General features: G+C 29.2%; 1 protein-coding gene across 7 annotated transcripts in view; it reads left to right on the top strand.

Annotated features, from left to right (window-relative positions):
• Nucleotides 1-24,041, top strand: part of LOC106465917 (septin-7-like) — a 69,335-nt gene that overhangs the window by 36,567 nt on the left and 8,727 nt on the right. For 5 of the 7 annotated variants that reach the window (XM_022393862.1, XM_022393859.1, XM_022393858.1 and 2 more), the window contains 6 exons: nucleotides 45-137; nucleotides 847-943; nucleotides 3,926-3,977; nucleotides 5,762-5,875; nucleotides 8,894-9,029; nucleotides 10,353-10,510. In XM_022393862.1, the coding sequence (XP_022249570.1) occupies nucleotides 45-137; nucleotides 847-943; nucleotides 3,926-3,977; nucleotides 5,762-5,875; nucleotides 8,894-9,029; nucleotides 10,353-10,510 (650 nt within the window). Of the gene's footprint in view, nucleotides 1-44; nucleotides 138-846; nucleotides 944-3,925; nucleotides 3,978-5,761; nucleotides 5,876-8,893; nucleotides 9,030-10,352; nucleotides 10,511-13,226; nucleotides 21,895-24,041 lie in introns of those variants that run through there. The other 2 variants (XM_022393861.1, XM_013926155.2) reach the window with 2 other exon arrangements.

Raw genomic sequence — 24,041 nt, 5'->3', positions numbered from 1 at the left:
TACTGTACGAGATTTAACTTCAGATATTATAACTATTGCTTTAGATACTAAATGAGATAGAACACAATCAAATCAAGATATACAAGTTTCCTGACTTTGACACTGATGAAGAAAACAAAGTACATAGGGCTATGAAAGTAAGTTAAAGAATTTTATATGTTTATTAATTGACACATTTACTTTGATTAAAGTAATTAATGTCAATTATATAAAGTTCCTTTTGTATTTATTTGTTCAGATGTAGTGGCTTATTATGGTATCTTTCAAAACATGAGTAGTTTTATATGTAAAAATGAAATTGTTTTTCATAAAATTTAATTTGTATTAATTGATATAAAAAATTTTTATTTTTAAGCCATTAGATAAATATTACTTGAATATTGTTAGTTGAAAGACATCAATTATACAAATGCAAATAAAAAATATTTTGGCTATGTTATTATGGTTCAGTAATAGTATTTGTGCACCAATAATATTTTTTAGAGAGGATTATTGAAAGTAATTTAATATTCATATTTACATAATGTCAAAATTATAATTTTTTCAGAAAATTGCCTTTGTTTATGATTGTTTCAAAGACTCGCTTTGATTGCTGTTTTTGTGAGTTTTTTAAGTTGACAGTAAGAGCATCTTTTAAATAACCTTATTCTGAATGCTTGAGAAATATATTACTACATGCTAACTTATCTACCTCAGATATAGCTATTTTATATTCAACTACCTTTAAAATTAAATAATAAAACAATATTTTTAGAATTCATACTATTTTCAAAATTTTCATCGTATTATTTCTTGATATTCTGTTTGTTTATTCATTTTTATTGAATTCAATTTTATTCTCCTCAGGCATGGGTACCTTTTGCAGTAGTAGGAAGCAACACTTTAGTTGAAGTAAATGGGAAGAAAGTACGTGGTAGAAAGTATCCCTGGGGTATAGCAGAAGGTAGGTTTCTCTTAAAATTAAAATAAACTTGGAAAAAGTATCTGTAGGGAACACGGTGAGGTGGAAAAACAACTCTTAAAAAGATAAACATTTTAGGAAGCACCCCTTAAGTAATATAAAGTAGGTTTATGTTGTCAAAAACATGTTAGAATATATTTTTTAGAATATGAACTTCTCTTTAACCTATTCAGTGTGGCTGGGACAAATACGTCTCAGCCACAGTGAAAGGGTTAAAGGAAAGGCTTGCAAAAAATATTATTAGAGTGTAGTAGAAAGCATGGCTGTATTATAAGAAAATGTTCTTGAAGTAAAACAAATTACATTTCTGTTCTGAAACAAAATATATGTTGAATAAAACAAAGTACAATCCTGCTTTGTAAAAAAGAAACTCTGAATTAAAGCAAAGCACAAGCCTTTCTCAAAACAACAAAAGAAGACATAGTTTAAATTATCTTTTTAGTATACCACAGAAACTTGTCTTGATAGATGAAACATGGTAGAAAACATTCCAGGATTTACACAGAAGTTTGTTGTAGAAAAAAAAAGACATTACAGATTATGCTCTTGGAGTAGTTTAGCAGAATGTAAGCTTATTTTGAAAGAAAAGATATGATAAACAGTATTCCTGAAGCAAAATAAAAATCTTCCTTGGAAAAGGGACATAGCAAAAAATACCTTGGAATATAGCAGAATGGAAAGTCCACCTTGAAAGGAAAGATGTGGTAGATAGCTTCCCAGGGGTATAGCAGAATAGAAGGCTCAACTTGGAAGAAAAGTAGCTTCCCAGAAGTATAGAAATTTAAGTTTGTCTTCAAAGAAGGAACAAAATATAAATGTATTCTTGTAGTATAACAGCAATCTGTTGTGAAAAAGGTCATGACAGAAACTACAGGCGCCAATGCATAGGTCAGAAGGGACACTTGCCCACTTACATTTTTCCTAGTTTGTGTGCATACACTATCATTAACAACTATGTTAGTTTGATTTAGTTTTTTTTACACTTAAATTATAATAAAATAAGCATACTTGTAATGAAAGAAAATACATGATAGAAAATATATCTGATGTACAGTTAAAGATAAGCCTGAACTGAAAAAAAGTTATGAAAAGCATCCTTAAAGTTTAGCAGAAAGTAAGTATATATATATATATTGAAAAGAAAAACATGGGTAAAAGCAAACTTTGGGTATAGCAAAAAAAGTAATCCACCTATGAAAGAAAAGACACAATGGAAATATATTTGAAATATGACAGAAAGTTTCCTTGTTGAAAAAAGTGACACAGTAGAAAGTAACCTTAAAATATAAAAGAAAAAATGGAAGAAAGTATTTCTGGAGTTTAGTGAAAAGTAAACTTGTCTTAAAAGAAGTGACAAGAAAAAAGTATTCCTATAGAAGAAAGTAAATGTGTGATGAGAGTAAAGACGCTTCAAGAAGTATCCATAACACATAAAATGTAAACCTGTCATGAAGAAACCCACATGGTATAGGAAGTACACCTGGATTGTAGCAGCAAGAATTCTTATGTTGGAAATTAAGACATAACAAAAAGTATCTCTGTTTAGTGATATAAAGTTGAAAGTAAAGTGTAGAAAGTATCCTTGGAGCATAGCAGAAAGTAATTTTATGTAGAAAATGAAGATACTACATTGTTTACTAGAGTGTGGTAAAATCTTGAATATAACATATACTGGCCTAATGTTAAATGTAATAACAAGGTAAAAAAGTATCTCTGGAGCATAGTAGAATGTAATATTATGTTTAAAGTAAAGATATAGCAGAAATTATGCCTGTAGTATAACAGGTAGTGTTTTAATGTTGAAACTATAAAATTGTTTACAAAATGTCTATGAAGGAGAGCAGGTCATAATCTAATGTTGAAAGTACAAAAATAGTAAAAAATAACTTTGTGGTACAGCATGTAGTGATGAAATGCTGAACATTGTAAAAAGTATCTAATGCACAACAAGTAGGGATCAAATGTTGACAGTAAAGACAGAATAGAACATATACCATGATCATAGCAACAAATAACCTACTGAAAGAAGAATATCTGTAGTATGAATTAATGAAAACATGTGTAGAAAGAAAATACAAGATGAACAACTTTTGTGAGGTGTAGCAGCAAGTAATCCTGTTGGAAGTAGTAGTGTAGTAAGAATTTGCTTGAAGTATAGCAGGAAGTAAGCTGTCTTCAAAAAAGCGACATAATAGAAAGTACATATGTCACATGATTAGAGTATAACATATGTGCATCTTAAAAGAAGAGACATAATAAAAAGTGTTTGTTTGTTTTTAAGTACAAAGCTACACAATAGCCTTTCTGTGCTCTACTCATTATGGGTATCTAAAACCTGATCGTTTGCATTATAAGCCCTAATTAAATTTTTCTTTGTAAGAAAAAAAGATTGGGCAAAATTATCACTGAAAAAATTTGAAAGAAAATTGTCTCATTGGTTTTTGGGGGTACAATACAAATTGCCCCCCAGTGGCACAGCGATATGTCTGCGGACTTACAATGCTAGAAACCAGGTTTCGATACCCGTGGTGGGCAGAGCACAGATAGCCCATTGTGTAGCTTTGTGCATAATTACAAACAAACAAACAAATAATACAAGTTAACTTACTTGAAAACATTACTTATTTGTTTTAGTTTAAAATAATTACAAATAAAATATATCATGTATGTCTATTAATGAAATCATTTACCTAAGAAAATTAAATCCAGCATCATTAGACCATGCACTATTTCTATTTTGGTCTCTGCTGGTTATGTTATTTTTCATTTGTCTCCAAAAATTAATAAAGTACAGTAATAAGTATAAACTGTTTCTATATGATAAGATAGAAGTATTTCATATAAATATTAAGAAATGTATTAACATTTTAAAAGTAAAAAAAAAGTTTAATGGAAGTAAATTTTTAAATTTCCTGAATATCTAGAAGTGTATCATAATTATTGATGATTATTTTTCTTTTCCAGTTGAAAACTTGGAACACTGTGATTTTATTGCTTTAAGAAATATGATGATCAGGTGAGCATCAAATGAAGTCATTGAGAATATCGTTTGTGCTAGATTATTTCCTTTTTAGGGCTTTGCAGAATACGTTTCTGGTTTTTCAGATACTAATGGCATAATTTTGTGCAAAACTTGCAAATAAATTTGGAAGTGAAACCACATACACAGTTCAGTTTGCTTATTATTTGTGTGACTTACCTGAAGCAAATTGTTCTTTTTTTTTTTTTGAGAAACATAAATGGTTTGATGTTTCAGAATTTCATAACTTTAGTGGTAGTCATTACAAATATACAGTTGTCATCTAAATAACTTAAATTTATCTTTTGAAGGTTTATTTATTAGTTTTGTTACGTATCTGCTTGTTTGTTAATTTCGGGCAGAAATTATTTCTGAGGAACTTCAGCGATACAAGTCCTTTCTTGATTAAACCAGTTTATTCTTTCTCCATACAACTTTTAGTAATACACAGAATTTCCACAGTCACTTTAAACTTAACAACCTTTATAACACATGCTATAAATCACAGTGATTCACACACTTTACTTACTGTGCTTACTGTTTGCTTGACTCGACTATCTATCTCTTTAATCCGATCTATCTATATCTCTTCAATCACACTGGTTTTTCTCACCAGGCTTATATACTAAAATAGGGGCGCCTCAAACAAACTTGGGCCTCCCCGATAATTCACGATCCTTCGAGAAACTCCAGCACGCATGCTCCCAGCGTCACACGACTTCTGCTGTTGTAACAGTTTTAAACCTGAATTTGATGAATTATATAATGTTCTTAACCTCTTTTACTCACTTTAAGATATTCTAATGTAGAGTTTTAGGAAAGATAACATTACTACTACCAGTGAACTTTACAAAAACAAAATTCTAAGAAATTAATTTGGTCTTTTTTTTTTTCATTCTTCATCAGTTTTCAGCAACAAAAATTTTTTAAAAGATTTTGTTCTCTTTTGTTTTGGCGTAGTTTTAGGTCAATAATTGGGATGCTTCTTAAACTGGTTTAGTCCAGAAATAAACAAGCATATATATATCACAAAATAAAAACAACAACATAATTTTATGCTTTATAGGAAGGTGATAGCTGTTTTTTGGGTCCCCCAGTTGCTCAGCACTAAGTTTACAGACTTACAATACTAAATCTTGGGTTCAGTTCACTATGGTGGACAGAGTACTGATATCCTATTGTGTAACTTTGTGCTGAAACAAACAAACAAACTGTTCTTTGATAGACGTTAGGATCAATGAGCTTTCAAAATTTCTTCATTTACTCGTATTTACATCTAGGATAAAGTTATAAATTAGAAATTATGACAACAAATATGTTTAATCAAGCTTATGGCTTACATGTTAATTTTCATATATAATTTTTTACATCAATTGCTTGAAGACACTGAAAAATAACTACGTTATCCTGGATACAAAGTAAGTTGATGTTACTGACCCCAGCACCAGTGCTACTGACTCATATTAATAGCTGCCTTGTATGTTTCTTGCATAATCTTTTTTGTTGTTTTAAATTTTCAATACCAGAGTTCTAAATAAACTGATTTAATATTTTAATAGGATAGTGTTTCAAGTGTTTTCATATTAGAAATATCATTAATAACAAGCCAAATCACAGATGGGATATTCTATGGGTGTTATTTATTGGGCTAACTTAAAATCTAGACTTAGCATTCCCAAGTATTTGGGAACAATAAGTTTTAAGCATTATCAAAACACATGAAAGCAATAATTTAATTAATTTGTTATGTTACTTATAATCAGTCATTTGACTACCAATAGGACTCATATGCAAGATCTTATTGATGTTACCAACAATGTTCATTATGAAAACTATCGACATCAAAAACTTGCTGGTGTTGGAGCAGATGGCAAACCAGGTGCTATTCCCAACAAGTCAGTTTATTTTTATTACATTGCTAAATACTTTTTATTGCTAAGACTTTTTTAATTACTGAGCTTGTGTACATGATGTTCTTATTTCTTGAAAGCAGTTAAAATGTGTACTCAAACGAAATGTAAATTCACGTACAATACATTACCTTTGTTATAACATAAAACAATTATCTTGGGTTCATCAAGACCTTTTATTTCTTTCTCTGTACGTTACACCCTTATATTCTACTATTTGTAAGCTTAAGTTATATAAAATCTCTGTATGGAAACAGTTGCTAAAATCAGTTGGGATGTAATAACACTCCTTTTTTCTGAAACTGAAGAGGTTTTGCATATAGAATAATATGATTCTGTTCAAGTGACTAGTATGCTCTGTGTTTGAGAGTCTTCAATGGATGAAACTACATGTATGTTCTTGTTTGAAAAAGTCTTGGCAAAATCAGTGCAATTTTTTAGTGCTAGAAACTCTTTGCCATCACTTGGGAATATGGCAGTTTACTCCAAAAATGGAAATAACTCCATTTGAAATATTTTACAAGTTGTTTAATTGTCATTAATTCCAACATAAATTGTATTGCTTTCTTTTACTTGGTGTGGAATATTCAAGTGAGCTGAATTAACTTTCAAGATATTGGACAGGTCAACCAAGTAACTGGAGATTTGTTCAAGATATTGATTATAGAATATTACATTTACTTAACTTAGCCAAATTTAAACAGTAATGAGACTGGACACACATGTAGAACAAAATGTATGTTTTATTTTATGCTAAACTCAAAAACAGTGTATGTATGCTCTCGGTGGCTCTTCTCAGACGGTTTTGATCAAGACCAGGTTATAGACTATTTTCCATAAGATCATGTACCAGATTACCTAACTGCCAGGTTCTTCACCTTCCAAAAAACTTTTCATTTACTTATAATGACATGCACTACTATCTGACTGTCATTCTCATTACAACATACGGGAGGCTATAAACTCTAGACATTACCTATAGCAAGAACAACAAAGGAACAAACGTAACTTAAAACAAGATCAACTTTGGTATGTCCCAAGTAATTTTTATTGTTCAACATGTTTATTCATATGACTGTGTCAACAGCAGTTTTAATGTGTTGGCTTCCCTTTTTGTCTTCTTTTAACTGAACAAAAATCAAATTTCAAAAAGCTAATTCTGTTCTTGTTTATCAACTTACACTGGCTTATTAGACATTTCTTGATTTCTTTGCCCGTACTTTCTAAATTGTAACTTTTCAAACCAATAGTACCTTTTGCAATTCATGCCTTCTGCTGATGAAACAAATACTTTTTTTAGAAGTGGTTCTATTTTTCTTTATCTGGACAGGAGTTTTATGTCAAACCTACTGTTATTTTGTTTAACAGAGTTAGCTTTGCTAGGCTGTATGGTGCTAAATTGTTTATACAACCCATATTTAGTGGTGACACAGATATTTGTTTTGCCATACTTGAACTGCATCACAAGAGCTAACTACTGTTTCTCTAATAGGATGACTTACGTTCTTTGTTTATGATAACATTTAGGAAGATCTGCATCAAGCTTTCAAAATTTCCTCTACTCAGATAAAAACATCTAGCTTTTTTTTAGCTGTTGCAAGTTGAGTTCTTCTGGAAAAGCTTTAGTGAGTGGACATGGTAATATACACCTTCACAATGCGTTATGTTAAAAATATCCATTTTTTTTCTGGGATAAATTTTGTCTACCTCTTCTTGTTGTTATTGATTACCTTTGCCCTTAGATCCCTACTTGGGAATGCATTAGCCTCCTGTGCTTTATATCACTCTCTTAGATTTAGGTTTGAATAGATCAACACCTTTTTTCAATACATGCTTAACTTCTTGGGCATATTTTAGAAGTTTTTCTTTTTCAGTTGCTTTTGAATGCTATTTACTGAACCTATTATTCTGCTCTTTGAGGTGGTATGATTGATAGTTGTGAATATGGTACATCCTTTGGGCAACTTCCAATTTGAAATATAACAAGCAATCTATATCTCTAATTGTGATTTCAATTTTTGGATAATTACATTGATAAGTACTGAAGATTTGCCATTGTACTGGGTTATTAGACCTCTTGGTGTATTGTCATGAGACCTGCCATGGGGTGTATATGGTGTGATATAACTTATCAGAAAAAATAACCAGCATTAATATCTTCACCCCTCAGTTATGTAGTTTTTCCACATAGGCATTCTATGAGGCTGATCTTTCAAGGCCTTTTTTTTTTCATTCCAGTCCAGTTTTTACCAAATTTGGGATTATAGCTTATTGTTGTATTACAGTATCATATTTGAAATGAAATTTTTCACAGTAAAAGCAGCTCAAAGATATCCTTTTATTATAACTGTCCCAACCCACCTCCTCAGATCAGAAGATTGTCAGAGGAAGTGTAACCATATGAAATAGCAAAATGCATGACTGCTGATGGTTAGTTAAAACATTCTAGCAATAGAGGGCCTTCTCCATGTAATATACAAGCATAAACAACCATTCAGAATAACATTTTAGGTAATCACAAGCTTACAGGTGGCAGAAAGTAAGATGGAAGGAGATTAGCAAGAGAGAGAAACATCCAATAGAGGTAAGTATCTCTTCATAGTGCAATTAAATTAAATTGCAAAGAAAGTACTAGAACTATAGAAGTTTGGAAATTGTTTTTGAATATATTTTTAATTAAGTAAAATGAGAAATAATAGGTCAAAGACAACCAAGAAAATATAACATGTTAAAAATTATTACCCACTCAAAATAAGACAAGGAAAAAACTTAAAAGTATGAATAATATTCAAAAATGCTCTGTGTTTTTAATTATATTTAAAAAAAAACTAGTTAAGTGAATCATCTATGATCTCTTATTTTTGTGCCTAAAACAAAACAAAAGTTAACAAACTTTGTTTATTATGTTCAGATTTTACTTTAATTTTGTAATAAAGTAAGTGTGATATGTTTTTTAAAAATTGAATAGTAAAATGTTTGAATCTTTTTGGCTTTGTTCATTAGGAACCCTCTTTCACGGATGGAAGAAGAAAAGAAAGAACATGATCTCAAGATGAAAAAAATGGAAAAGGAAATGGAACAAGTCTTTGAAATGAAAGTTAAAGAAAAATTGCTGAAACTAAAAGACTCAGAATCAGATGTAAGTGGGAAGAAATTTACAAATATATTTGTTGGAAAAATATGCTAAATGTTTTGAATTTTTATATTCTTGCTATCTATTGTTTGAACACAGACCATACTTTTATTGGGTAAATTTAAAGTTATACAGTTTAATATTTAAGAATTTGTAAAGTATTTGTAACTTAATCCTCTAATTAAGTAGTTTCAGTTTATATAGTGAGTTATCATTTAAAATAACTGTCAGGTTTTTATATGGGGGTTAATTTTTTACAGTAGGTGTCTGTGACTTGTTGGTGATAAATTTCAACAATAAACAGACAGTGCATAATCCACTTGTTTTAAAATAATATATTCAAAACAAGCCAAACTTGTAAAAAAAAATTCATTACACCATTGTTTATGACAGTTATATCCAGAGCTTTAAATAATTGTCTCTTTTTGTCAGAGTCCACACAGGAAGATTCAATTAATTTAGAACATCCTTTGACACGACAAATTAACCTCTTCTACTCTGTTTTCACAATATAATTAGTGATAAATTCACTTATTTTGCCCTGTGAGTTACCACAGCTGTATACAGAGCTGGATCAGTTACTTTAGAACTCAATGTACGAGACAAATTATTTTTCTCTACTCTGTTTGTTACAATACAACCTGTGATAATTTCACTTAAAGAAAAAAAAACACCACTATATGCTCTTTACTGCTAAACTTACAAACACAGAGCCTAGAGCTATGTCTCTCACTAACTATGTCTTTATTTCACTTTCACTAACTTAACTTGTGCTAACTTGTTTCCCTATATATATATATATATATATATATATATATATATACATTATTCAACTGAGGCCCAGAACTTTCTACAAACTACAAGATGCTATGATATAACAATACTCACTTAAAGCAATGAGGAAAATACAGAAGGTTTGAGTAACGTAATGTAAATTCACAACAAATGATTCATGAACAGTTATGTAAGCAAGTTGCCATAATTATCGCTTCTGAAAATAACTTACTTTAATGTTTGCTCAATATAAGCTAAATAACACTCTGATATTAAAGTTAAAATGAACAATCGTATATATCTAACAATAACTAATAGCCTTTATCAGAACTTGTTTTTGTAAGAGAAATAGTAATAACAGTGTATAAAAAATTAAAAATAATTGGTATTTTCAATCTTAAAATAACTGCATAAACACGTGAAGTACCAAATACTGGAAAGTTTTTAGTTTGTACCAACAGCCAGTATGAAGGTAGAATAGTTATTGTATTCCTTGACAACTTCTATATAAAAACTAACACTTAAAAAATGTTCAATTTACTCACTCATTGACAGCTTCAGTGTAGACATGAACAAATGAATAAAAGTTTAGAGCAGCAGAGACAAGAGTTAGAGGAAAAAAGAAGAATCTTTGAGAAAGAGAAAATAGTATTTGAAAGTGCTAATGGAGAGGATTCCTTCCACAGAATGTTTGTGGATACAAACTCCAAAGAGTAAGTTTCCTTGTTTCATTCTGTCTTGATTGCATCCAAACTTTTGTGCTAATATGAATTTTGAATAAGAATTATATAATTTGGGTCATTTATATCAAATCTGGGTCTATTGCAACCATTTAGATCTTTAACCAATGACTACTATAGGTAAGTAGTTTAAAATAATACTGAGTTCTAGCTAACCTAGTTTAAACGGAATGAAAGTTAGATTCAAGCAGTTTCGCAAACAAATTAAAACGATCCATCTTTTGCACACTTTCAGGAAAGATTAAGGAAGATGCACATTTTGAAAGCACTGGGCTTAGCAGGTTTTTTTTTATTGCATTTTACTTTTTATTAATTCAAAAATGGTCTCTCAAAAACCATGAATGTTAATGTACAGATATATATATATATATATATATTTTATATTGTATAATAGAACTTGGAAATTAATATGATTAATTAATATAATGAATTATGTATGAGCATTAATTATTTAATCAATTAATGTCACAAAAATAATCAATTAATTACAATTAGTGTTTCTGATTATTACTTTTTCAATTATTCTAACTATCCAAGTCATCAAAAACATTGCCATTATATTTTTTAATTATAATTTTAAGATAATTTAAGGTTGTTCATCTTAATCAATTAGTGTCATGACACAAAAATAAAAGACTAATCAGAATTACTGTTTCTGATTATTTCAGTTATCGAAATCGTGAGACTAAATGATTAGTTGAATGTAATTGATTTATGAACCCGAAGATTAATCACATTATCAAATACAGCTAATCATCCAGCTCTATATTATAGTATTTTATATTATTTTTTCTAAACTTTTAAACCTAGTAACCTTTGATAACTTTATGACGGCTTTGTAAGATTATGTATTATTACCAAACTTTTTCTTTTCAAAATATTTCTCATCTAAAATTGTCTATTAGGTATTATCTTGAAGTCTGTAGATTTTAACCTATTATTTCAATTTTTCTTTTGGTTTGAAATTAAGTTTAGCCAATGTCTACTTCTATTAAAAAATTATGTCTAAAAATCAATAAAACCACAAGACTGTATTTTTACATTTCTTCTTCCTGTTTCTAGTTAATTAATCATGATATAGTTGCTATTTTTTATTTTTGGCATGGTGTTTATTTAGAAATATTCTGTTTTTTATGTAACTTTTTTATTATGTGTCTAACTAAGAATGGATAAAGCTACTATAACACAAGGGTACAATTCAATCTCAATGTAAAGGTAATTCATAAGGAAAATAACAAGAATTTATAATGAATATTTTTGTATGTTTATCTACATATGTCTTCAAATAGCTGATCTGTTTTTCTGCATAATACACCTATCATTTATGAAAACAAGAATTACTGTATTTACTATGGTAACCATTTTTAGTTAAAGTTAAATTAATATATTTTTTTCTTTATATTGTCTGTACATGTTTATGAAAATTTTTAAATGAAAGATATTTAGACTGTCTTTAGGATCAGTATAGTGGATGTTTGCAATTAAGTCATAAAGCATTAAGCACCCTATCATAAAAAAAATTGGCTTCTTTAATTACAAGTATGTTTAATAGATCTTAAAGTTTTTCACCTTGGTTAAAATGCTGCTTTACTGGTGGAGCTAGTGAAATAATATGATTGAATAACAATTATATGATTTAAATTCTTTTCTGTCTTTTGTAGTTAAGATATTGAAGAAATTATCTAAAACAGATACATGCAATTTCTCTGTTTACCAAGTTCTATTAATTTTATGCATACTAGTCGATCAAGATGACTTGTAACAAAAACTAGTCAACTAGCAAAAATCAGTAGTTGTTTTCAGTACTAGTCTGGATCTTCCTTGAAAATATGACCAGCTTTATAGTAAATTCAAAAGGTCCTGACTACTATCCTGTATTTTATGTAAATTTTCAATCATGATATATTCAGAACAAGTCATGTATATATTTAAAAAGCTTTGATATGCTATGTTTGCTTATATGACTTAAGGCTGACATAAATATTGCTCTTTATAGGAAGTGTACTAGAGTACTCTCTTTTTATTTAATGTGTCTTGTGGGTTCGCTGATTTTTACACAGGTAAATTTCAGTTGCTGGAGAATAGAGGGCATTGAGAAAGTTCATAAATAGTTCAGTCACGTTTAATAGGTTTGCACCATAGCTTTAATACTGCACGTGTATAATTAGTTTTAGAGTAAGAAACACATAAAATATTAGTTTTGTAGAACATCTAATGAGAACTGTTATACTTCAATGTATAGATGCTATCAATTAATATGAAAGTTTTAAATAATACTCTCTGCTTTTTGAATCATGCTTATTTTTGTTAATAAAATAGTCCATATATATATATATATATATATATATTTATAGGTGTGTTTAAAAATGTGCTTGAATGCAGCCATTTTGTTTGGTAAAGATTTTAGATTTAATAAACTGTTACTGACATTAGGTTGTTTTCAAATATTTTTCCAAAACCATTTGACTTTGAAATCAGAATATAGCATCACAATGAAAAATAGTACAAATTAGTGTGTTAGTATATTGTAGATTTCTTAAAAATGATTTTAATGTCTTTGTTTTTTTCATGTTAAGAAATTTGAATGATAGAAATCAGCTCATGATGGAACAGTTTTTTGTTTACATAATCAATTTACTGTTGAATAATCAAGATTATGCCTGGATTTTCTTTCCTTGAAAATTTATAGGACTGTGGTTGCAAGAAGAACCAAAACTTCCTCACTTATGAATTTATCACAGTCAGTTCCTGCTCGCTGTCGCCCTATGTAAATTACTACGTAGCTCCATGCAGCTTCTGGCAATGGACTTCTACCATCAAATAATATGCTAAAATTGATTAAAGTAGTATAAATGAAATATATCATATTTAATTAATTTCAAAATTATACATAAATATATTATCTATTCTTCAAAAGAGCGTTTTTGAAAAGAAATAAAATTTCATTCATACATTTGATAAATTAACTAGTGATTTAATGATAATTCTTTAAAGTTTGAATGTGCACTGTTATTACGATGTGAAAAGAGCACTCTTGTACATATTTGAACAGAGAGGAGAATGTATGGTTTTCCTGCATATTTATCATTACAACAAAATTTGAAAGGGTAAACTTATATAATAGGAGTTTTGAAATATTTTGGTCATTGACAAAAGGAAAACTTAACTCTTGATGTTATAAATCTTCATAGCTTTAGAAGTGTTTCAATCCAAGAATAAATGATTTAAGCATATTATAACTACATTTAGTATAGAAACCTGTAAAACTAAAAAAACATTAATTTTTGGCTGACAGTTACTGAAAAATTACTTGAGCATTGAACCATCATCCTTAAAATTTATTTTATTTGTTTTTTAGATTTATATGTTTCACTTATGACACAAATATATTGTTGAATAACAGCCATCAGTTATTTGTTAAATCTATTCTGCAAGCTTGGTTTTTGATTTCAAAAACTTTGTGCTATGTATATTAGTTGAAATTGTTTGATTACTCAATAATTGCCAACCAAACCTAAACTTGTAATTTTAAGAATGACATGTATTTTACTAAGATATCATTTTAATATACTTACTGGTAGAAACTGCCAAAGTTTTCTTCATGTCTTCATTTGGATTCACATAGATCATAGAATTTTATTTTGTTTTACTCATTTGATGAAAATGTAAATATTCTCTATTATGTGTAATGTGTATAAATACAACTCAATGAAATCATTATTTTGATTGGTACAACATAAATGATTAAAACTCTTAATGTTATTATTAGATATCAGAAGTTAGGATTTTAACTTGTAAACTCTTTACAATTACCATTTGCACACATAAACCACAAAGAAATCAAAATATTGAGTACACATACACAAGTTAATTAATGTCACCTATCTAAGGTTACATTGTAAATATTCAGTAGGAAGAAATTTAAAAAATGAGCAATGTAAGTACTAGTACATGAGGATGTCAAATACACTTAGTAGAAAATAAGTCATTGATAGTTTGTTACCTGAGGCATCTCAACTGTGTTTTTGTAAAAAATCTCTTGGCTAAAGCTATGCATATGTGCTTGTGTGTCTGCAAACAAATTATAAATAGCATAAGGTAATCCTTTCTTTTCTTCTCTCATGCCTCTTACTTAATTGTTTTTTATTCCTTTGAAACTCTTTTAAATAATCTCTTTTATAGTAGTTGCAAAATTAAGAATATAACTTTTTTAAGTATGTGAAGTTAAGAAGTGATGGCATTAAGATGAAAAAAAATATTGAAGATGATGTATGGTTCATTATTTTTCTCATGTCCAATTAAACTAATCTTTGCATCCCCATTTCTACTACATCATTTATATCTGCAAGTATACCTTCTAAGATACAATGTGCCAAAATGTCAAGCAATATTTAGTGTAATTTTTTGTAATTTATTACCATTATGTTATGTGTGTGTGTAAATGTTTTCACTGCAAAGTAATACATATTTTTCTACCAAATGATTTAAAATTATATTCCTTATTAAAGCTATCATACTTGTAAAATATTCTCTTGAAGTATACTGCTCATAACTTTTTGTTATTAATTGGGGGTACATAGTTTATAATTTATAAATTCAGCTAGTTGTAAAAGTTGAAGATCAGTAGTATTACACATGTAATGTTACATCTCAATAAGACTGATAATAACTTAAATGACATCATGCCTTACTGGCTCAAATAGTGTATAACAGCATTTTAACAATACCATGTCTGTTGTATACCATTGTAGACAAAGCCATTTGCTCAATACCAGAGTCCACCAGGTCAGTTGGGTCACAACATGTAAGGTCTTAGTTGAAATTCTATTTATATTAATTATTTAAAACACAACAAGTCTTAAGGTATAGAAAGACTCTTTGCCTTAATAAGAACCCAAAGTAAACTAGAAATATACAAGGAATTAGACTTCATTAGCTTTATGAGTTTGTAATAGGTAAATGTATCTTTTAGGTGGTATTAATTGCATCTTTTTTGCTGTAACTATATTTTTGTGATTTCCTACAATTTTTATGCTGTATTTGAATTTTAGTTTAGTTTTTTGTGCATATACCTTTGATTGTTTTTGTATTTTCTCATTTCATGTAATTTTTGTATGACATTTCATGATTGTATCATGTATAGTAACTTTTTAACAAAGATAAATCATCATTTTGAAATTACATTTGTTGTTACAAAAGAAAAACAACTTTAAAGCTATAAAATGTTCAATGTTTCATTCACCAAACCAGCCTGATAAATATTTTACTAGCTATACTGTAGTAGCCAAATGACTTTGCTCAAGGTGATTTTTCTGTACAAAAAATTATTTTCAGCTGTCTGTGTTGTTTTTTTTTTACTGTTACACTTGAAATGTTTTTGTGAATGTAATTTTACTCTTTATATCAAACACAGTTATGGTGTCTTCCTTTAAAAAAATTTCCCTCAGAAATAAGGATACATGGAAACTATTTGTAGAACTTAAAAAGATCTTTAATATTAGTGTTCAAATGTTCCAATATTTCAAGCTCTAACAAAATATATTCTATTTGTAGGTGTGTAAAGAATCTCTTTTCTTTTTTTTTTTAAATCTAATTCTGTCATTAAGTTGAAGGAAATGTTTTGTTTGCTCATGAACATATTCCAGAAATCATTAAACCAACTATTGTTTGTGTATAAATAAAAGTTACAGTCACTGACACAGTAGTGGTTATACCAGAACTTACACATGAATTTCTTGTCTCGTAACTTTTAAAAATTAAGTCAGAAACTGGAATATTTTATTTTGATAGAGTTGTAAAGGGTTTTTAAAATCTTCATCTTAAGTTTTATGTATAATTCATACAATTTTTTATTGGTATATTTAGTTTATTATTTTATTTCTGTATTAAAGTATTGTACACAATATGTAAACCTGTTTTTACTGATATATACTTTTAATAACATAAGATTTTTTTACATCAACCCAGCTAACTTAATGTATGGTGCATCAAACATCCTTGTCATGAGAATAAATGTTCAATTAGTGACCCGTTTTTAAAGGATATAGTTCAATACTTCGTTCCTGAACACAGTTTATAAATACTGTATCTTATATTTTTGTAATGTTCTAGTTAAGAAGAATTGCTGACATAATGATACTTGAGTCTAAAGAGAATACACAGCCATATGGCCTGTAAAGAAGGAATACTTAAATATTTCTAAAGCATTGTATCAAAGTGTGCATTTGGCATTTAATTATTTTTAGTTAATAAAAAACCTAGAGTCAGTTTTATCATAGTTTTACCTACATGTTTGTCATTAACAGTTCTGTGTCACACTGAAGACATTTTTTAGATTTAAATGTTAATGTAAGAAATACTTCAATGTATGCAGAATTGTTTTTCCAATTAATATATGCTTAGCACATCTTCTGTGTAGCAGACCTAGTTTAACACACTTGGACCAAAGTTTTCAAAGGTTCCATTTTGAAAGATGGCAGATCTGACAGATGTCTGCAAGAAAGAACACGACAGGTTTCTTAAATTTGTGCATGTCAGTTGTTTAGCTGCTACCTGGTGTAATATAGTAACACCTCTTTTCTGTTTATAGTTTGTAACATATTTAATTGTTTTATACATTTTTATTTACTGTACCTGTATTATTCATAGCATTTTAAATAGTGTCTTTCAAACCCATAACTTGTTTGGCTTTTATGAGTAGGAATTAAATGTTGCCTTAAGATGCTGAAAAGCCTTGTGTTTGTGTTTCAGGCATTTGGATGGCAAAATGAAGAAAAAGGGAAAGAAAAAAGGCCTCTTCTAACCTTCTTTGTTCTTCACACACACACAGCACATGTTTATTCAATAAGATGAAAACTACTGAAGCTTCTTCTACTCTTTATATCTTGTTGTTAAACCTGAAGCTGTTTTGCTGCTTTCTATTCTATTAACTGCAGTATCCATTTCTCCCTTCTACTTTACAGCTTCTTTGTTGTAAATGTTTGTTTCTCAGTCACTTTTAATGCATTTATGCTATGTGCTTCAAGTTTCAGTCAAACAACTTTTCTGTAACAGTATTTTTAATGAAGAAAAATTGGACAAATTACACCTTACAGTTACTTAAAAAAAAGCTTTTATATTTTGTTGAATCTCATTGTTCTTATCTTATGTTTTAAGATGGTGTAAATATTTCATAGTTGTGTTGGGCACCGTACAACATATTCCTGAGTTTAAAACTAGTCTAATGTATGTATGTGTATATGATATAAAAGTTTCTACAAATGGCTGAAACACAAGCAGTAATTTTAATGGCTTAAAAACAAAGTGCTAATAACCTTAATAGGAAACGAAAGATCAGCAATCCTTAACTACTCATGAAGACTAGTGTCAAACTTTTCATAGAAAATTGTGCTAAACCGTATGAGCAGGACGTTTGACATGACTTTGTATATAGACATATTGTCATTCTTTTATGGCTTAATCTTTTTCCTACAAGGATTATTTTGTTAGAATCTTTAAGAAACTTATTTTAGATTATTATATAAAAATGCAATGGGACATGCTTGAGAGCTTTCTTTCATATACGTTTTTGCTTTTCTGAGTTTTATATTTGTATGAAATTATATGTAAGTCTCTGCATGATTATAACCAGTATAATCACAATGGCTCTACATTATTCTTTGTTAGATTTATTTGGTTATGTGTTGAAGTAATACATATAGATTTAATCTATTTTTAAGTAAATACAAAGCAGTAACAAAAGCCTATAAAATATTTGTGGTTGTAATTCAAGTAGCTAACAAAACTGATGTTTTTGACAGTTTAGGTTACTTTATAAATTGAATTAAACTTTAAATGAAGCTAAGATAATAGATAACTTTTGATTCCTCAGTTTGATACTAAGCAGGGGTGAAAGATTATGTACATAAGTATATCCAAGTAATTTATGTTTTACAATCATGACAATTTATTGTTTAATATATGAACAAAGTGTGAAGCTTTAAAATGATAAACATCCTCTGGTTATGAGCAAAGTACCACTTAATTCCTTATGACTCAAACAATTAATAATCTGAGTGGGTTTATTGAGCATAATGAAATTAGTGTTTGACTTCTAAAAATGTCTTATCAACTAATAAGGTTTTTTTCCTTATAGACTTGATTTTGTGGTAGGGTAGAAATAAAGAATGATTTAATTTTTGATAGAAGTTTTGCAAAAGGGATCTGTTCCCTATGATAATGTACTTAACTTTCTAATGGGTGAGGAGAAATTTTTTTCTTAGTTAAAAATATCAGACAGCGTAAAGAAACTCGAGCCTCATTGACTGTTAATTTGTTTCTACTATGAGTTTGGTTGTGAAATTAACTTAATAATGATAACTGTGTGGAAACAGTGGAAGTTTAGATAGTTGAAGGACATGATACACAAATTTAATGTCACTCCAACTGCACAGGAAAACTTTTACTAAGAATATATGGAAATATATATAAATACATGGAAAATAATTCATGAAAAAGATTGACAATTCTGAAGGTTTTTTTCACCACGTTCAAAATTGTTTTTTGTTTTTTTACCAGAAGGCAATGAACTTTTTTGGAAATAGCTAAAATGTAATTTTTTTTTCAGATCTAAGCTCTTACTGTATAATAGATAATCCAGTGGTTCTGAATTATATCAAGGGTACATTACGAAAGTGAAGTAGTTAATTTGTTTTAAATTTTAATTTTTCTTGTGAAGAAAAGAAAGTTAATCATTTTCTTTGTATTACTGACACTGCTTTTTTCTTATGCCAAAATTATAAACAGACCTAAAATTGAGAAGTATTTTAACGTATGTATCACATTCATGTGACTAGTGTTAGGAATATTACATATTCAATCATTTCCTACTCTACTTGCTAGCTAAGTTATATGATTGTAATTTCTTTCCCAGAAAATTACACCTCTAGAAATTTGGTGTCAACAAATCACAAGTAAAAGTTATGTCGACAGGACATGCATGACACCCGTGTTTTTTTTAATTTTTCACAGAAAAATTTGTGAAGCAATTTGTGTTTTATAAGTGTATAGTTGTGTTACAGTAATTTTTTAATGTATTGATTTGATTTGAAATGATAATAATTAGTTGATTTTTATTATTTGTGTAAATCCTTTTATTGCTAAGTTAGATTTCTTATTCTAGAATAAAGCTTTAATTGGCATAGAAGATATATGAAATCCTAAGGTTTTATTTAAGACATTTTATTTCAAAAGGAAATTACTAGTAATTTAAAAATTATTATTAGAGAGGATTAGAGGTACCTAAAACATATGTAGGAATATATAATTTATTATGGAATTTACCCTTGAAGGTTACTTGATAATTATGTAAAGTTTGTAATGTTTTTGACCAAGTTCTCATTTTCATTCAGTAGCTGATGTTTTTTGCTACTGTCAGAAGAGTAGAAAATAGGTTAGTCTAAGATATTATTGTAATTTTAGATTGGTACAGGCCTCAGGCAGCATATGTTACATACACAAATACTGTGCAAGCTTTTGCCTTGAACTTTGCCTTTAAATGTTTGTTTAGTTTTTGATTTATTTTCAGTAAATAATAACGAATTAAGCTTGGTATGACTTGATATTATATTTCTATTTTTTTAATAAAAAGTGTATGTAATTGCTTAATTGTTGTGTTTGCCAGATTGTGTTCTTGCATTCACCTAGTTTTTGATAGGATAACTTAAATATGGTTTGGATATGTTTTCCAAAGTTTTATTATATACTGTACTGTGAGGTGAAAAAAGCAAGGTTGCTAACCATTAAAGTCATAGTTGGAACATTTTTTTTAATAATGGGATATTATACATAAAGTATGATATTCTAAACTTATTTTTAAAATACAAATTTGCCTGTAGATGAAATTGAGAAACAGTTTTCCCTTTCTTTAAGTCATGTACCTTAGAATCTCCAATTCACATAATAAAGTAGATAATAAAACAGTCATAGAGCTCAATCTATAGTTATCTGCATATTTTCCAGTTTAAAAGAGTTTTATAATTATTACATTCATAGTGATTTTATAAAGTAACCTGATCATTTTTATTCTATCACTACCATAAATGAAAATCACGGTTTATACAAAAAAAAAAGAAGTCAGAATTCTCATTAAACCTATAAATCAATTAATCATATTCTATATTCTTAAGAAAAAACAATGAAGTGCTTGGAAATCATATAGTTTTACTTATTATTTATTTAGAGTATATGCTCACAGTTTTCATAGGTGTGTTATTCTGTATTGGAGAGAAATGTTTATGATGTGGACAACAGTCCTAATTATCTTGGAAATTTTTTTATTATTATTTTGGATGATAATTTTATGACCCTTAGCAACATACAATACTGACCAATCATAGTTTCATATGTGTAAACAAAATTCAATATGATTTTTCTGGTTGGTAAATTTTAATAAAAGCTTAAACATCATTATTTTCTTATTGAAAATAAATAAACTAATTAACTGCTTTTGATATAAAAACAACTTAATGATTATGCAGATTTTTCAGTATTGAATGGCATTGCTTAGGTTTATAGATCCAACCTTGTTAATTAAATTCAGCAATTTTTATTAGATTTACACACGTTACTTTATGATGCATGTTTAGTTATACTAGAATATTTATCAGTTTTTAAAGAAAAAAGTTATTTTAAGTTTTACATTGTTTCTTTGACTCAACTAAAGTGTTCATTATTACAAGAACAGACAAAATATAAAAAATATAATAGTAAATAGACTGACATGTTTGTAAGGATGTAGTAACTGTACAATATTTTTCAATTGCACACACTAGGAATTTGTCTTTTTAATGACAATACCTATGTATTTTTTATCAAACTGTAAATATGGAGAAACTGCTAAAAATGCTACAAGCATTGAGTACAGAGGGGGAGGGATACAAAAGTGTGAGGGATTTGTTCTTTTGCTGTACCTATATACCTTCAATACCAGGGTATGTACAATTCATAAAGGTTTTAATAAACCTGTACTTCAATGACAAGGATGTTTGTGTAACCTACTATCATATGAAAGTGTTTTGCCTTAATTTCACTATTTCTTATAAGAAGAAGCCGTTAGCTTTGTAGTTTTCAAACTGTAACCCTATTTGATGTCTATTTTTGAAACTGGTTATAGTTTTAATCACAAAATTATGACATACAGTTAATTATAGTTGCAAAGTCTCAGAAATGTATTTTACATGTGTTATTTAATGCTTTGCTTTTTGGTGTAACATACACTGGTTGACTATTTTATACCTTTTTTTTAAACAAACCTTGATGTTTGGAATACATGCCAAATAGGCAACTCTGTTCTAAATAAATATAACTTTACCTTAAAATAACTTGCATCTGGTATTGTTTGAGTTAAAGGAAAAGAGTTTGATTGACTGAATGTTTATAGTAAGCAGAAAGCTACACAAAGGGTTATCTGTGGTCTGCCCACAATGGATATCGAAACCCGGTTTCTAACATTGTAAGTCTGCAGATGTGCAGCTGTGCTACTGGGGGGGGGGGCGAGGAAGAGAGAAATGGTAAAATATACACCAACAGAAATACTGTATTTTAATATATTCAACAGCTTGAACAGCTGTTACATACTCTTCCCAAAAGCAATTAATATTTGGTGGCATCATAAAACCTAAGTAACATCAAACATGTCAAAATGTTAAGCTGCAACTTTGTATTGGCTGTGGTTGTCACATGACTTTCTGATTTGCATATTCATATTGTTTTAATGTACTCAACTCTCTGTATTTAAGATATTGCATACCAACAGCTGATTGGTCCTTAAAATATTTGATTTATTTCATTACTGTAAAGAGTTAGTTTATATATGACTGATAAGCTGACCAAAATGTGTGCAATGCCTGATAACTGAGTATGCATTTATGTTGCTTGTAAAGTGTTTGCATATATGAATTATTAGTAACTTAGAGTTTAAAACTAGCTACCTGTTAGTGTGAGGTAACTGTCTGTATTTTACTGGTTTGTGTTATGGTACAAATGGTTTATAATTGCTAATTTGTGTTTGATAATTTGTGATGTATGGCTAGTTAATTATTTAAATTGGAACACTTCCACACATATACATACAATAATAGAGATAACAATGAAAGCACAAAAATCATACACATATAGGAGTCATAAACAATAAGCAATTGTTTGTTAATGGTACAAAAACATTATCATAGAAAGTACAAATGAAAAGCAAATAAGTTGTACAACGCACTTGTATTTTGTGTGTTAACACTTTGTTTTTTACAGATCGTTTTATCTTGTTCCATGTTGCCATGTGCGATTGTGGAACTTTGTTACAAATGTCATGTATTACTTCCCCCCAATTCAGTCACGTTGTGTTGTTACTTTGTGACTTCTCGGATTTTCCATAAGCACAAATATCCTCAGAAATGTTATATTGGGGCTTTGTGCAAGCCAAACCATTGTTGTGAGTATTCCATTGACCTCTTTTACTCAGTGATGATATCGTTTCACAACATTGTCTTGCCGTAAGATAAATTCTACTGCCCAATGAATTATGTTCCTGAGAGGACGACATAATAGATCAGAAAATGCATATACTTTTGAGCAGTCAGGGTGCCGTCAATTTTATTGAAATAACTAACACTAGTGGCTGAAATGCAGCCCCAAACTTGTACTGATTTCCAACCATGCTCCAGATCAGTGGTTCCAGACCGGGAGTCCGCGAAGGCGATAGGATCTTATTAAACAAGTATGTTTTTAATACTGTTTTTTTTTAATTGCACCCTCAGTTATATAGGTCTTCGATTTGATAATTGAAAATGGGAAAACGAGTTAATTATTAGTTAACAAAAACAGTTTGTTGGGTAGACGGAATCTTTCAAAAGCAAGGGTTCGTAGGGAAAATAATAATAATAAAAGGGGCCCTTGGTGATAAAAAGGTTGGGAACCACTGCTCTAGAGGTTGTGCATTGTTTTTGATACCATTTTCCTACCAACTGTTGACTGTTTGTAGTCCGATGCCTGTTTCATCCTTTTGGTTTGGTTACTTCTTATCAGCAGTGGTTTTCGAACAGCTACACATCCTTAATTTTTTTTCTAATTCATTTCTACAAATTGTTAATTGAAAAATAAAAGTTTTTCTACTACTTCTTATAACTGTTACGCTTCCAGTCGTTAGTTGATTTTCCGTAAATTCGTTCCGACGAAACATTAGCGACACAAGTCCTTTCTTAAATAAAACTGGTTTATTCTTTCCGAATACAACTTTACGATACACTGAATTTCAACAGTCGCTCTATAACAAACACTATAATTCACGTCTCACGTGGCCAACAATATTTTGTCCGCATACATTCAATTACTCATTAACCCCCCCCCCCGTCGCTTCGTGGCCGGTCCTATATATACCAGACTACCCCCAATCTAGTAATCTCCCGACAATTCACGAAGGAACAGGATATTTCTAGAAAGAGGTGGCGTGATACTAGTCACGTGACCTCGCTGA

The sequence above is a fragment of the Limulus polyphemus genome, unplaced genomic scaffold (assembly GCF_000517525.1).
Source record: "Limulus polyphemus unplaced genomic scaffold, Limulus_polyphemus-2.1.2 Scaffold2093, whole genome shotgun sequence".
Classification (NCBI taxonomy): Eukaryota; Metazoa; Arthropoda; class Merostomata; order Xiphosura; family Limulidae; genus Limulus; species Limulus polyphemus.
This window is presented reverse-complemented; position numbering and strand designations above follow the sequence as displayed.